Genomic DNA, 16,480 nt, shown 5'->3' on the forward strand with positions numbered 1-16,480 from the left:
AAGTTGGGGTAGGAAATGAAGATCTCCCCTAAAACAAGAAGAGTCAATACAAGGGACACACCATATTAACTGTAAGCTATGTCCCTTGTGCTGATTTTTATTGTTTGTGTTTTTAGCTAAACTTGGGCTTATTAATAAAGTCCACAACAATAATCTATATTGAAGCTCATCAGTCCTTACACGTGGTGCTTGCATTAATTTAATTTTTTTCAGGCTGATAACATTTTCAGCAAGTACAGAAAATACATTTAATATGCCAGAAATTCAATGCCTTGTTACTTTCTGTATGCTTAAAAGAAAATAACAAATAACTTACCTTACTTCTGTAAACTATTTATCCCATCAACTTCCAGCTAATGGAGGTAAAGAGAGGAGGACTCATTTGAAGATCAGTCTGGGTGACAACCATGGCTCCCTCCATAGATACAGTGGAGAAAGAGCGTAGTCTCCCTAGAAAAAGAAAGGTGTTATTCTCAAGATTACCAAGTGAAAATATAAATATCTTAAAAGTGAAAACGAATGCAGTCTCAACCATATCTAAGGACTGCTGAACTCCAGTATGCAGAATTAACTCCAACCTGTGCAGCTTTCTGTTCACTTGAGGTCTACTGCCTTGAAACGGAATCTAAAAAGGGGCCACATAATCCACCATGCTCTTTTTCACACTGCTGTACACTGGCTGTGGGGAGGTATAGGGAACGATTCACTAGTGTCAGGTAAGCAGCAATGAGGGCACCCTAATTTCACCAAGACCAGTAAAGGTCAGAAATGGGCCACAAGGTGTAACAGTTGGACCAGAAGGCACCAAATCACAAGCAGGATCAAAGTCAGAGATGAGCAGAGGTTAGTAATGTGCAAGTAAGTAATAGCTAATGCTGCCCCAACTGGGAAGTTGAGAGGTAATTGTGTTCCCAGGTTTTCTTTAGGTGGGCTTTTCTGGGTCCATCCCACTGGGCGCCAGAATCTTTGGTGGAAGTGCCCATGGGCCTACATGTACAACATTGTGCACGTGTTCCTATGGTGCATGATCTCTCTGATGGCTGACACAAGGTTCCAAGGTGCCAAGGAGTTATTTAACCACTTAACCCCTGGACCATATTGCTGGTCAAAGAGCCAGAGCACTTTTTGCGATTCGGCACTGCGTCGCTTTAACTGACAATTGCGCGGTCGTGCGACGTGGCTCCCAAACAAAATTGGTGTCCATTTTTTCTCACAAATAGAGCTTTCTTTTGGTGGTATTTGATCACTTCTGCGGTTTTTAGTTTTTGCGCTATAAACAAAAATAGAGCGACAATTTTGTTTACACACACAGCTCCCGGTCCCCGCTCTGTAATGAGCGATCGCGGGTGCCCGGCGGCAATCACGTGCCCCTATTGGCTGCTGGGCGAGGTGACGTATAGCTACGTGCTCTCGCCCAGCAGAGCTGACCTGCCGCCGTATAACTGCGGCGGCTGGTCGGCAAGCAGTTAAAAAATTACCATTGGCAGTGGTTAAATGTAGGGAAAGATGGGAAGTAGAGGTCTCTGACATCCAGGTCGAGGAGTGGGATGACATGTGGGATCACCCCTTTCAGCACTTGGTAGCAGTGAGGGACAGGCTGATCCAATAAAAATTATTGCATATAGTTTATTATACACCGACTAGACTAGCTGCCACATAGTCGAATGTTCCGGCAGAATGTTGGCGGTGTACCTTTTTGCTGGTGGCTGCCGACCATATCTTCTACAGGTGCCCTTGAATCCAACAGTTTTGGACTGAGGTTACCTCCTGCATAGTAGAGATCCTGGTGGTCCCTGTCCCTCACACAATTAGAGTGTGTCTCCTGGGATTGGTGGAATAGGTGGCCCCATCTTGGGCTCACAGAACTCTGATCAATATACTACTGTTTTATGGTAGGAAGGCCATAATACTACACTTGAAGAAACCGGAGGCCCCATCCTTGTCCTTTTGGAAGGGGTTGGTAACTTCAGTGATGCCCTATTATAAAGCCACTTACCTGTCAAGGGCAAGTGGGAAGAAATTTGCTAAGGTGTGGCAGGAGTGGTATAACTCAGATGTCATGGTGGGGAAAGAGTCCTAGTGACCTAGAACGCTATTAAGTGACCTAGTCAGGGACGGAAGGTATCTGAGGCTCATTTTTTATTACTTTTTATTTCAGATCATGAGATCAAGTCTAAAGTCTGAGGCCCCGTACACACGGCCGAGGAACTCGACGTGCCAAGCACGTCGAGTTCCTCGTCGAGTTCTGGGATGAAGCCGCCGAGGAGCTCGGCGGGCCACCTTCTCCCATAGAACAACGAGAAAATAGAGAACATGTTCTCTATTTTCTCGTCGAGCTCCTCGGCGGCTCCATCGAGCCAAAACTGTACAGACGACAGAGTTTCTCGGCAGAATCCGGGTTTTGACCAAGTTTCTCGGTGAATTCTGCCGAGAAACTCTGTCGTGTGTACGGGGCCTAAGTGCTACACAATGTTACTTCATCTCCAAGACCATTCACGGCTTTTCCTTGTCTCCTTCTAGTTTGGACCGGAGTTACCTCTTCCACAGGGAAGTCTGGACTCGCTGTACCATGCCCGAAGGTGTGGTGGAGTTTAACGTCATCCTTTTCGCCACCATTATGATAGCGAGTGTAATTCAGATCGTGCTGTGTCTAATCCAGGTGATAAATGGGTTTTTCGGCTTTCTCTGTGGGACCTGTCAAAGAAAGGTTTGAACAAAGTGAGTATCCCTATACATGTTTTTGCAGAGTGTTGTACTGTGTGAGCCTCAATTAATGCAGAAAGATTGGAGTTACCCTTTATTGTCCAAGAAGAATTCTAGGTATGGATATTTTTACATAGCTACAGCCTGAACCAATGTAACCATGCATATACCATATGTGACGAATGCCTGGCCCCGCCCATTTGGGTGCCTCCACCAAGATACAATTTGCTCCACTCAATACTAGGAACCAGGTATTATAGCTAAAAATTGCACCCAAGAACTAGATACTAGCTTCGGTGCCAACAGGAACTCCCTTTATTTTACGTTCATACAGAATTTATACCACACAAAATCAGATAAGAACTTGATCACATTATCCTAAACAATGCAAACTTTAAACAGTAATATCATCATTACATCTAACAGTACATCTAATGAACAGCTATCAGCTAACAGTAACCTAATTAAACAGTCATCTAATTAACAGTAAGTTAATCAACAGCCAGGCACTCTGACAAGCTTTGATTAGTCAGGGAACCCACCCCAGACAGTCCAGCCCTGGATACACAAAGTACATTACAAATGCTGTCTTTCAGGTGTTTGGTTTTCACTTGTGTAATCTGTCCATTATTATAAGACAACCCCCATAAAATGTTCCAGCAGTCTGAAAAAGTGGAATTCATTTATCTTCATAGATTTCTTGAAGGAGATTGTTGATAGGGGCAGCACAGTGGTGTAGTGAGTAGCACGTTCGCCTAGCAGCAAAAGGTTCGCTGGTTCGAATCCCGACCACGACACCACTGCCTGGAGTTTGCATGTTCTCCCTGTGCCTGCGTGGGTTTCCTCCGGTTTCCTCCCACACTCCAAAGACATGCTGGTAAGTAAATTGGATCTTGTCCAAATTGGCCCAGTATATATATATATGTATGACTGTGTTCCCAAGCGTGGCACGATCCTATGGGGTAAAATGACCGCACCAGCCAAGCAGACTTTGGCTGGAAAAAGCGCCCAGAGGCGATTCAGTTCGCATGAGTAGCGCTATACAATTCATTCATTCATTCATAAATATTTCTGCCCCAAGTGGAGGCGCTTCTCCAACCCAAGGAGGGCCACCATATTCCCTCTGACCATTAACCTGTACAAGATTAATACTACACCTTTCCATCCACTGCAGAGGAAAAGCTTTATGGTCCTTATTCAGAGAATTAATCCAAGCCTCGCTCTCAGCGTTCATCACGTTGTTATCCATCATTAGAGAATAATCTGCTCTCTCCATGGGATCAGAGGCTAAACTGAGCTTTTTACCATCATATGACCGGAAGAAGCAGACAAAATCCCCAGTCTTCTCCATGGCCCATAATCCATGAGTAGAAGGCTAGCCCCTAGTCCCCCCTAAAAGCCACAGTCACAGTGGTTACCATACATGTGGGATCCCTGTGGAAGCTGAAAATCCCTTTCTTTTTCTTACCCGTGGCGGTGCGCCAAAACAAAACACCAACGTGTACAAAAAAGTACACTGAAGGGTGTGTCTCTAGTGCACCCCGCCCCCTGGCAAAGTAGAACTCTACCATGATCCCCAGAGGCGCAAGGCTCCTGACAGGGGCAAGGCTCAAAATTGGTCCACCTAACCAAAAGGCCTGACGAATCACTCTCCTTATGGTCAACCGAAGCTGACCATTGAATACTAAGTGAGGGACTCCCCCGAAGAGAGACTCCCCCTGTCTCAGGGGAGGGAAGATCCTAATGGCCAAACATCTTCAATAGGAAAAGAAAATGCTGCTCCAGGTGAGTGATGGAACCAGGTAGGCTGGGTAATGGACTCCTCCCAGGGGTGCTAGCCTCAGCTCGCCGGACGTGCAATTTGGATAAAAGGAATGGATGGCTGCACACCGAGGTTGTGATGAATTTCTTTATTGTAAAATCCAGAACATGAATACCAGTTTTGGCAGTGAAAGGGTTGATGGTTGTATTTGATCGCTCTTCTGGTATATTAGCATTTCTGGAGGACTCTCCTTTGAGGGGAGGATTATGTCTTATCTCTGAGTCAATAACGCCAATAATCCTTCTAACCTCTGATCTCTGTCTCTATTGGCTAACCCTTTACAGCAGTCTTTAGCACTCAAGTGTGTAAAAATAAAAATAAATGTCCTTTTTTTTAAATATTCATATTTCATCGCTTTCATTTGTAACTCTGTATATAAATATACGGGTTTCAGAACCATTTGCAGAGTTCTATACCATCTGAAAAAAGGGATCTAATGCCGCGTACACACGACTGTTTTTCATGACGTAAAAAATTCAATTTTTTTCAATTGTCATTAAAAACAATCGTGTGTGGGCTCCGTCCTTGGGCCCCTCCTATTCTCTCTCTATACGTCTTTCCTGGGCCAGTTGATAACATCCCATGGCTTCCAATACCACCTCTATGCCGACGACACCCAGGTCTATCTCTCCACTCCTCAACTCACTCCCTCGATCTCCTCACAGATCTCAAACCTACTGAATGACATATCGGTATGGATGTCACATCACTTCCTCAAACTCAATCTTTCTAAAACTGAGCTTGTTATATAATCCTCCTCAACCGCACCCCCCCCCCCATGACTTTACCATTAATATCAACAACACAACCCTCTCCTTCAGCCCCCACATGCAATCACTGGCTAAATCCTGCTGCCTTAACCGCTGCAATATCTCCAGAATTCAACCCTTCCTGACTAATGACACCCAGGGCTTTTTTTCTCAGAGAATAGGTGCAGGAACTCCTCCCTTCCAAGCCACCCTTGACTCCGCCCTCTACCCACCTCTGAGCAACAATAAAACCCCCTGCAAAAATAGATCCCCTATAGCAACAATAGATTCCCCAGTAGCCAACATCAATAGACCCTCCAGCAGCCAGCAACAAAGACCCCTCCCTCAACAGTACATACCCCCTAGCAACGACTGACCCCCCCAGCAACAATAGATCCACCACAAGCAACAGAAGAACTCCCCAGCAATAATAAACCCCCTTCCTTCGCAGAAATACATACCCTCCAGCAACAATATATCCCCCAGCAGCCAGCATCAATAGATTCTCCAGCACACCCCAGCACCACTTTTCATTACATATGTAACTGGAGGGTCTGTGGGACCCAGAGGCTCTTGCCGGTTGTGGGGTACTCCTGTTTCAGCTTCACCGATGACTCTTGTGTCTAAAGTAATCTTATGTCCACTAGGGGCATAGGATGACTGAGAAATGATATCTGGGACTACATGAGATGGGGCAGTAATGTAATCCACAATATATTCAAGAATGTCTGGAAGAACTAATTACAGGTTGTTTCTGAACCCAACAGGTCAATAGAGTGACTCATTCATGTGGAAACACATACTGTTAAGGGGGTAATTAAGTCTGCTACTGTCATGTAAACTAACCTTAGTCTGGCTTCTAAAGACCTTCCATTGTGTCATGCTAATTGACACTGTATTGTGTGAATTTCTATTGATGATAAATGTGTATTGTATAGCAGGTGAGAAGAGCTTATCTCGGAGTCACCTTGTCTGGGTAAATGATTAGTAATTAGCTCATGTAGATTATCTCAGTGCCAGAAAGTCTGACTAAAAGATGTGTATTGGAGGCTTGTTAGTACCCATTGTATGATGTTGTGGGTGGAGTGTGTCATTGTCCATCTGATTACTGCAGCATCCTTTTTGGTGTATATAAGAGCCTGCCTTCTCAATAAAGATTGTCTATTTCTGTTGAACCAGAGAACAGAGCTGTGTCTCGTTTCTGGGGAATCTGTATGGGCCATGTTCGTCTGCCGGATTGTGGAGTGTCGATAAGCTGTCTTGGGCTCGGAATGGAATATCGTAAACGCCGTTAACCCCTGACCGTTACAACTTACATTCAGTTTGAGATGTGCCGGAACTGCGTTCCCCCGCGTTCCTGCTGAAAAAAGGCCCTGATGACACCACAAAGCAACATATGCATTCCTTGATTATTTACCGCCTCGACTACAGCAACTCTCTCCTTAATGGCCTACCCTTACGCAGGCTATCCTTCCTTCAGTCTATTATGAATTCTGCTGCCAGACTAATACACCTCACTAACTGATCCGTGGCTGCTGCTCCTCTCTGCCAATCCATTCACTGGCTTCCTCTACCCTACCGTGTAAAATTCAAAATGCTAACTACAACATACAAGGCCATTCACATCGCCCCCATCTACATCACCAACCTCATCTGCAGATATCGCCCAAATCGTCCCCTTTGCTCCTCCCAGGACCTCCTGCTCTCTAGCTCCCTTGTTACCTCCTCCTATTCTCGCCTTCAGGACTTCTTAAGAGCCTCTCCCATCTTCTGGAACTCACTGCCCCGGTATGTCCGATAAGCCCCTACCCTGTCCACCTTTAGGAGATCCCTGAAAACTCATTTATTCAGGGAAGCCTATCCAACACCCACCTAACAACTAACCCCGAGCCACCCCCATCAAATCATCCCCCGCAGCTATTACCTTTTGTACCACCCCCCTCCCTTTAGAATGGATGCTCATAGGAGCAGGGCACATCTGCACCTTCTGTATTGAACTGTACTGTAATTGTGCTGCCCCCCCTATACATTGTAAAGTGCTGCGTAAACTGTTGGCTCTATATAAATCGTGTATAATAATGTAGCACTGCTGGTTAGTTTTGGGCCTGCACGTTACCTCAACATTCGTCGTCAATTGAAAGAAAGTCTAAAAGAATTCCAATGTCCTAAGTACTGAGGAACGGTCTCCAAACTTTTCAGTAAGAGGACCACATCGGATATTTTTCAAATATTCATTGGACCATTCATTGATTCCCCATCAGAGTCCCCCTAATATCAAAGTCCCTCCTTACATCAGGGACCCCATCAGAATCCCCCTTTCATCAGTGTTCCTATCAGAGTCCTCCATTACATCAGGGTCCCGATCAGAGTCCTCCATTACATCAGGGTCCCCATCAGTGTCCTCCATTACATCAAGGTCCCCATCAGAGTCCTCCATCACATCAGGGTCCCCATCAGAGTCCCACATTTCATCAGGGACCCCATCAGAGTCTTCCATTACATCAGGGTCCCCATCAGAGTCCTCCATTACATCAGGGTCCCCATTAGAGTCCCCCATTACATCAAGGTCCCCATCAGAGTCCTCCATCATGCCAGGGTCCCCATCAGAGCCCTCTATTACATCAGGGTCACCTTCAGAGTCCTCTATTACATCAAGGTCCCCGTCAGTGTCCTCCATCACATCAGGGACCCCATCAGAGTCCCCTATTACATCAGGGTCCCCATCAGAGTCCTCTATTACATCAGGGTCCCCTTCAGAGTCCTCCATTACACCAGAGTCCCCATCAGAGTCTTCTATTACATCAGGGTCCCCATCAGAGTCCTTCATTGTATACGGGACCCCATCAGAGTTCTCCATTACATCAGGGTCCCCATCAGAGTCCCACATTGCATTAGGGTCCCCATCAGAGTCCTCTATTACACAAGGGTCCCCATCAGAGTCCTTCATTACATCAGGGTCCCCATCAGAGTCCTCCATCACATCAGGGTCCACATCAGAGTCATCTATTACATCAAGGTCCCCATCAGAGTCCTCCATCACATCAGGGTTCCCATCAGAGTCCTCTATTACATCAGGGTCACCTTCAGAGTCCTCTATTACATCAAGGTCCCCGTCAGTGTCCTCCATCACATCAGGGACCCCATCAGAGTCCCCTATTACATCAGGGTCCCCATCAGAGTCCTCTATTACATCAGGTTCCCCCTCAGAGTCCTCCATTACACCAGAGTCCCCATCAGAGTCTTCTATTACATCAGGGTCCCCATCAGAGTCCTTCATTGTATACGGGACCCCATCAGAGTTCTCCATTACATCAGGGTCCCCATCAGAGTCCCACATTGCATTAGGGTCCCCATCAGAGTCCTCTATTACACAAGGGTCCCCATCAGAGTCCTTCATTACATCAAGGTCCCCATCAGAGTCCTCCATCACATCAGGGTTCCCATCAGAGTCCTCTATTACATCAGGCAGGAGTTTCCAACCTTTTCAGTATGAGGGCCACATTGTATATTTTACAAACATTCCTGGACTGAAAATAAATCCCCATCCTATTACCCTCTTACATCAGGCTCCCTACCAGAATCCCCCTTACATAAGGGTCCAGAACAGATTCCCCCTCCCCATCCCTACATTAGAGTCCTCATCAGAGCCCCCCTTACATCAGAAGCAGACCATAGACAGTCTCTGCTAATCCTTATGCTCAGTAATGCCACTGCCCCTAGCTGTAGGCCCATAGGCATGCGCACAAGGTGTACCATGTGTGCCTGAACACACACGAATCATCCCAATGGCGCAGATCCCTCCTGCCCCCCACCCGCCCCAGAGCAGGCACAAAGAGGTTGTTTCTGGATGGAGAGCAGGGGAAGTGACCAGTAAATATGTCATTTACACGCCCTTTTCTTTTCTGAATGAGCACAGTGAGTGATCTGTAGCAATCATTTACTGTGCTCATTTATAACAGAAGCTTAGTAAACTGTGTTTACTATGCTTCAGTTTGTGAAGGAACAGGAAGCCGCTCAGCACAGAGCACTTCCTAGCTTAGGCTACATGTGTGTTTGAGCTTTGGGGTGCACACCCTAGTGCAATAGGCTGTGCACCCCTATGTGTAGGCCATATACAATCTAGTAGCGGGCCGGATGTGACCCACAGGCTGTAGTTTGGAGACCCCCTGCACCAAAATAATGCAGCTTTGATGCACATATTCTGTAGGATGTGTATGGCAACGTCTACTGTGCGTTGTGGTGTACAGCACTGGAAAAATGCTGCATGTCTAGTTTTTGATCTGCTTCTGTGCATTGGCACCACATTAAAAATGAATAGGTCATTAACGCATGGCACTATTCATGTTAACCACTTGCCGACCGGCTAACGCTGATATACGTCAGCAGAATGGCACAGCTGCGCAAAGCAACGTACAGTACCTGTACGTTGCTTTGAATTTTCCGCCGTGCTCTGTGACCGTGCCCGTGGGACCGCATACTCGATGTCTGCCCGGTACCTGCAATCGTGTATATAAACAAGGCATTTCCCTGTTCTGCCTAGTGACAGGACAGTGATCTACTGCTACCTGTCATCGGGAGCAGTGATCACTGTTGTGTCACTTGTATCTCATCCCCCTCACAGTTAGAATCACTCCCTAGGACACACTTAAACCCTTGATCGCCACCTAGGGCCAGATTCACAGAGATCGGCGTATCTCTGTGCGGGCGTAGCGCATCTCATATGCGCTACGCCGACGTAACATTGAGAGGCAAGTACAGTATTCACAAAGCACTTGCTCCCTAAGTTACGGCGGCGTAGCGTAAATGGGCCGGCGTAAGCCCGCCTAATTCAAAGTAGGCTGGTAGTGGGCGTGTTGTATTAAAATGAATTGTGACCCCATGTAAATTAAGCGCCGAACGAATGGCGCATGCGCGCGCATGCTCAGAATCACGTCGAATCTACGCCGTAGGATACGACGGCTCAATGGCAACGACGTGAACGTAACCTACGCCCAGCCCCATTCACGTACGACTTACGTAAACGACGTAAAATCCGACGCTTGTTCCGACGTCCATACCTTTGCATTACTTGCGCCTCATATAACAGGGGTAACTTTACGCCGGACGTACGCCTTACGTAAACGGCGTAGCTTACTGCGACGGGTGCAAGTACGTTCGTGAATCGGCGTATCTAGCTCATTTACATATTCGACGCGTAAATCAACAGAAGCGCCCCTAGCGGCCAGCGTAAATATGCACCCAAGATACGACGGCGTAGGAGACTTACGTCGGTCGTATCTTGGCAAAATTCAGGTGTATCTTGTTTGCTGAATACGGCGCATAGATACGACGGCGCATCCTTGAACTTACGCCGCGTATCAACAGATACGTCGGCGTAAGCTGACTGTGAATCTGGCCCCTAGTGTTTAACCCCTTCCCTGCCAGTGTCATTCACACAGTTATCAGTGCATTTAAAATAGTGTCAAAAGTGTCCAATGTGTCCGCCATAATGTCGCAGTCACGATAAAAATCGCAGATCGCCGCCATTACTAATAAAAAAAATAATAATAAAAATGCCATAAAAATATCCCCTATTTTGTAGACGCTATTAGCTAGATTCACATAGAGTTAGGTCGGCGTATCAGTAGATAAGCCGACCTAACTCAGAATCTGCGCTGACCTATGTTTAAGTGTATTCTCAAACAGAGATACACTTAAACATATCTAAGATACGACGGCTTGCGCCGTCCTATCTTAGGGTGCAGTATTTAAGGCTGGCCGCTAGGTGGCGCTTCCATTGCGGTCGGCGTAGAATATGTAAATCACTAGATACGCCTATTCACGAACGTACGCCCGACCGACGCAGTACAGATACGCCGTTTACGTAACGCTTTATCAGGCCTAAAGATATTCCATCAAATAGTTGGAATAGTAATGTTAAAGTATGGCCGCCGTTCCCGCTTCGAAATTCGAACATTTTACGTTGTTTGCGTAAGTCGTCCGTGAATAGGGATTTACGTCATTTACGTCCACGTCGAAACCAATAGGACCGTGTGGCGTACATAGCCGCAATGCACACTGGGAAATGTAGGCGGACGGCGCATGCGCCGTTCCAAAAAAACGTCAATCACGTCAGGTCAAAGCAAATTATCATAAAACACGCCCCCTCAGCCTATTTTGAATTAGGCGCGCTTGCGCCCGCCGCATTTACGATACGCCGCCGTAAGTTAGGAGGCAAGTACTTTGTGAATACAGTACTTGCCTCTCTGACTTAAGGCGGCGTAGCGTAAATACGATACGCTACGCCGCCTTACAGTTGCATGCCCCTACCTGAATCTAGCTATATAACTTTTGCGCAAACCAATCAATAAACGCTTATTGTGATTTTTGTTCGTGCAGCGTACTTAGCCGCAATGCACACTGGGAAATGTAGGCGGACGGCGCATGCGCCGTTCCAAAAAAACGTCAATCTCGTCAGGTCAAAACAAATTATCATAAAACACGCCCCCTCAGCCTTTTTTGAATTAGGCGCGCTTGCGCTCGCCGCACTTACGCTACGCCGCCGTAAGTTAGGAGGCAAGTACTTTGTGAATACAGTACTTGCCTCTCTGACTTAAGGCGGCGTAGTGTAAATACGATACGCTACGCCGCCTTACAGTTGCGCGCCCCTACCTGAATCTAGCTATATAACTTTTGCGCAAACCAATCAATAAACGCTTATTGTGATTTTTGTTTTTTACCAAACATATGTAGAAGAATACGTATTGGCTTAAACTGAGGAAGAAATTTTTTTTTTTTATGTATTTTTGGGGATATTTATTATAGCAAAATGTAAAAAATATAGTTTTTTTTTCGAAATTGTCGCTATATTTTTGTTTATAGCACAAAAAATAAAAACCGCAGAGGTGATCAAATACCACCAAAAGAAATCTCTATTTGTGGGGAAAAAAGGACGTCAATTTTGTTTGGGTGCCACGTCACACGATCAGAGTCTAAATGGGACTGATGTTTGTCCTCAGGATTTCTGCATGGTGCTAAAAAATTAATATTAAAGTGGAGTTCCACCCATAAATATAACATTACATCAGTAGTTTTAAAAAAAATGTCATTAGTCCTTTACGAAAAAAAAAAACATTTTTTAGATGCCTTCAAAGTGTTGTTGCTAGGCAGAATAGTTAATCTTCCCTCTTCCTGCACCTAGGACCTAGGTGCTTAATGCTTCCTAACCTACACCGCACAGACTCCTGGGAATGTAGTGGGTGTAACTTTCCAGGAGTCTGTGCACTCCCCAGTCTCGAAGAATCATGTGACTTGGACAGCACAGGTGCTGAAACCTGATCTGACACTGCTTGTGCAGCACTGAGCATGTGCGAGATCTGCAAGGCTGAAATCCAGGAAGTCATACAGTCTGGCTTCATGATGCCCACACTTAAGATGGCCACGGTCGATTTCTATTTTATAAAGTGTCTAAATGCTGTAACAACCTAACAAAACGGACCTTAGTTTACAGACTAACTTTACTAGAATACATTAAGCTTGTGTATTACAGGGGTATTTATATTTAAAAAGTGAAATTGTAGCCAGAACTCCGCTTTAATGTTTTTTTTTTCTTTAGGTTCCATCCTGGAAAAGAACAAACCTGATGACCCTCAGCCTTCCCCACAGTCACATATAGAAACAGAATTTGAGAAGGGCTGTTATACAGAATAGATGGGAAAAGGGAAGTTTTGCCGGAAATACAAAAGGAACAAAAAATGCTGCAAAGGAACAAAAAAAAAAAATATAAAAATAGTGAACAAATATTTAATCTTTTTCTGTTGCGACCTGTAAATAAAGAATGGATCTCTCTGTGTAGAAATTGTGAATTAAATACAAATAAAAAACACTCAAACCTTATGGGTTACATTGTTTTAGACAGAACGGTCATATTATCACTTCTTTGCTGTTTCATGTTTTGATTTTTGTGGATGGCAATCAGATGATGAATACTTCTTTAGTCCTGCTGCACACCTATGCATTTTCTAGTGCATTTATAGTTTTCCAGAAACACACTACAGTCCATTTATAATGGTTTCCTATGGATGTAGTTCACATCTGTGCATTTTATGGAAAGGGCCGGGACTTGTTTTCTGGTTTTTGGTTTCATATAGGTAGATTCAGTAAGAGTTAGGCCGGCTTATCAGTAGATAAGCCGACCTAACTCAGAATCTACGCCGACCTATGTTTAAGCGTATGCTCAAACAGAGATACACTTAAACATATCTAAGATACGACGGCTTGCGCCGTCCTATCTTAGGTTGCAATATTTCGGATGGCCGCTAGGTGGTGCTTCCATTGTGGTCGGCGTAGAATATGTAAATGAGTTGATACGCCGATTCACGAACGTACGCCTGGCCGCCACAGTACATTTACGCCGTTTCCGTAAGCCATTATCAGGCCTAAAGTTATTCCATCTATTAGATGGAATAGCAAGGTTAAAGTATGGCCGCCGTTCCCGCTTCGAGATTCGAAATTTAAACGTCGTTTGCATAAGTCGTCCGCGAATAGCAATTTATGTCATTTACGTCCACGTAGAAATCAATAGGCCCGTGCGGCGTACTTAGCCGCAATGCACACTGGGAAATGTAGGCGCCCGGCGCATGCGCAGTTCGAAAAAAAAAGGGAAAAAACGTAAAGTCAAGCACTATTAACATAAAACACGGCCCCCCCCCCCAAACACATTTGAATTAGGCGCCCTTACGCCCGCCGCTTTAGGCTACGCCGCCGTAACTTAGCAGGCAAGTACATTGTAAATCATGTACTTGCCTCGCTAACTCACGGCGGCGTAACTTAAATTCCTTAAGCTACGCCGCCGCAAAGTTGCGGCAATCTTACTGAATCTACCTAAAAGACTTCAATGGATGAAAAACGTGTATTGCAAAACGCAAAATGCACCTGCATAGGTGTGAATCAGGCCTGATGCCGCGTACACACGATCATTTTTCGGCATGAAAAAAAACGACGTTTTTAAAAACTTCATTTAAAATGATCGTGTGTGGGCTTCACGTCGTTTTTCGGCTTCTGAAAAACGACAAAAAAAAAATTCGAACATGCTGCATTTTTTCACGTCGTTTTTTAAAATGTCGTTTTTCGTGTTGTAAAAAATGATCGTGTGTGGGCTAAAACGACGTTTTAAACCCGCGCATGCCCAGAAGCGAGTTATGAGACGGGAGCGCACGTTCAGGTAAAACTACCGTTCATAATGGAGTAAGCACATTCATCACGCTGTAACAGACAGAAAAGCGCGAATCGTCTTTTACTAACACGGAATCAGCTAAAAGCAGCCCAAAGGCGAATATAACTTTCCCTTTAGAGCGCCGCCGTACGTGGTGTATGTCACCGCGCTTTTTTCATCATTTTTCAAAAACGATGGTGTGTGGGCAACATCGTTTTTAATGATGACGTTGGAAAAACTTCGTTTTTTTGGACATGCTAAAAAACAAAGTTTTTTTTCATGCCGAAAAATTATCGTGTGTACGCGGCATTAGTCTAGGTTCATATCTATGCAGGCTGTGCTTAATGCATTTTTTTTTTTAACGTTTTGCAGAGCATTTTGCATTTTTAACCACTTCCCGCACGCCGTATGCAGAATGACGGCCGGGAAGTGGTTCTGTTATCCTGACTGGGCGTCATATGACGTCCAGCAAGATAACTTGCCGGCGCTCGCCCGTGGGAGCGTGCTGTGTGGCAATCTGAGGTGCTGTGTGTCAGTCTGACACACCGCATCTCCGATCATGGTAAGAAGCCTCTGTCAGAGGCTTCTTACCACGTGATCAACTGTGACCAATCACAGCTAATCAGAGCATGAACCAGGAAGTGCCGGTAAACGTCATTCCTCAGTTTGTCAGAGGGGGGGTCTGTATTGATAATCAGCACATTGATTATCAGCACAGTCCCCATTAATTGTACCCATCAGTTGCCAATCAGTGCCCAGTCTGTGCCCCATCAAAACCCCCTCTCAGTGCCCAATAAAGTGCCAATCAGTGCCCACCACAGTGCAAATCCGTGCCCATCATAGTGCCAGTGTCCATCACAGTGCCAATCAGTGCCCAGCATTAACACCTGTCCAGTACCTGCCCAATCAGTGCTGCCCATCAGTGCCATCTATTAGTGTCCATCAATGCCACCTATCAGTGGCAATCAGTGCCGACCGATGTGCGCCGATATACGTCGGCAGAATGGCAGCAGTGGGCAAATGGACGTACCTGTACGTCCCCTTTAAGAAGCCGTGCGGCAGGCAGGCGCCTCTCTGTGACCATGCCCACTGGCCCCTGTGAACGTGATGTTCACCGGCAGCCCACGATCATGTCACGGAGAGGCAGAAAGGGGAGATGCCTATGTAAACAAGGCATTTCCCTGTTCTGCCTTGTGACAGGATACTGATCTACTGCTCCCTGTGATCGGGAGCAGTGATCAATGCTGTATCACATGTAGCCTATCCCCCCCACAGTTAGACTCACTCCCTAGGACACACTTAACTACTTCATCGCCCCCTAGTGTTTAATCCCTTCCCTGCCAGTGTCATTTACACAGTAATCAGTGCATTTTTATAGCACTGATCGCTATATAAATGACAATGGTCCCAAAATAGCGTCAAAAGTGTCCAATGTGTCCACCATAATATCGCAGTCACGATAAAAATCGCAGATCGCTGCCATTACTAGTAAAAAAATAAAATAAAAAAAAAGCCATAATTCTATCCCCTACTTTGTAGACTCTATAACTTTTGCGCAAATTAATCAATATACACTTGTTGCGATTTCTTTTTAACCAAAAATATGTAGAAGAATACGTATCGGCCTAAACTGAGGAAAAAAATTGTTGTTTTTTATATTTCTTGGGGGATATTTATTATGGCAAAAAGTCAAAAATATAGTTTGTTTATTTCAAAATTGTCGCTCTTTTTTTGTTTATAGCGCAAAAATTAAAAACCGCAGAGGTGATCAAATACCACCAAAAGAAAGCTCTATTTGTGGGGAAAAAGGGACGTCAATACCGCCTGAAAAACTCCTTCACTGCCTACTCAATGTGAGGGCTTTCACACTGAGGCGATTCGCTGGCGGGAGAGAAAAAAATCTCCTGTCAGCAGCATCTTTGGAGCGGTGAGAGGAGTGGCATGTATACCGCTCCTTCCCATTTAAAGCGGATCTCCACCCTCATTTACACTAGACGTCCATATTACAACCGC

General features: G+C 45.4%; 1 protein-coding gene across 1 annotated transcript in view; it reads left to right on the forward strand.

The window, feature by feature from the left end:
- LOC120933500 (transmembrane 4 L6 family member 4-like) overlaps positions 1 to 12,959 on the forward strand; it is a 32,377-nt gene extending 19,418 nt beyond the window's left edge. The window contains exons 4-5 of the mRNA XM_040346738.1: positions 2,521 to 2,718; positions 12,869 to 12,959. Of these exons, the coding sequence (XP_040202672.1) occupies positions 2,521 to 2,713 (193 nt within the window). The 3' untranslated portion in view covers positions 2,714 to 2,718; positions 12,869 to 12,959. The remainder of the gene's footprint in view (positions 1 to 2,520; positions 2,719 to 12,868) is intronic.
- The last annotated feature ends 3,521 nt before the right edge of the window (positions 12,960 to 16,480 follow it).

The sequence above is a fragment of the Rana temporaria genome, chromosome 3 (assembly GCF_905171775.1).
Source record: "Rana temporaria chromosome 3, aRanTem1.1, whole genome shotgun sequence".
Classification (NCBI taxonomy): domain Eukaryota; kingdom Metazoa; phylum Chordata; class Amphibia; order Anura; family Ranidae; genus Rana; species Rana temporaria.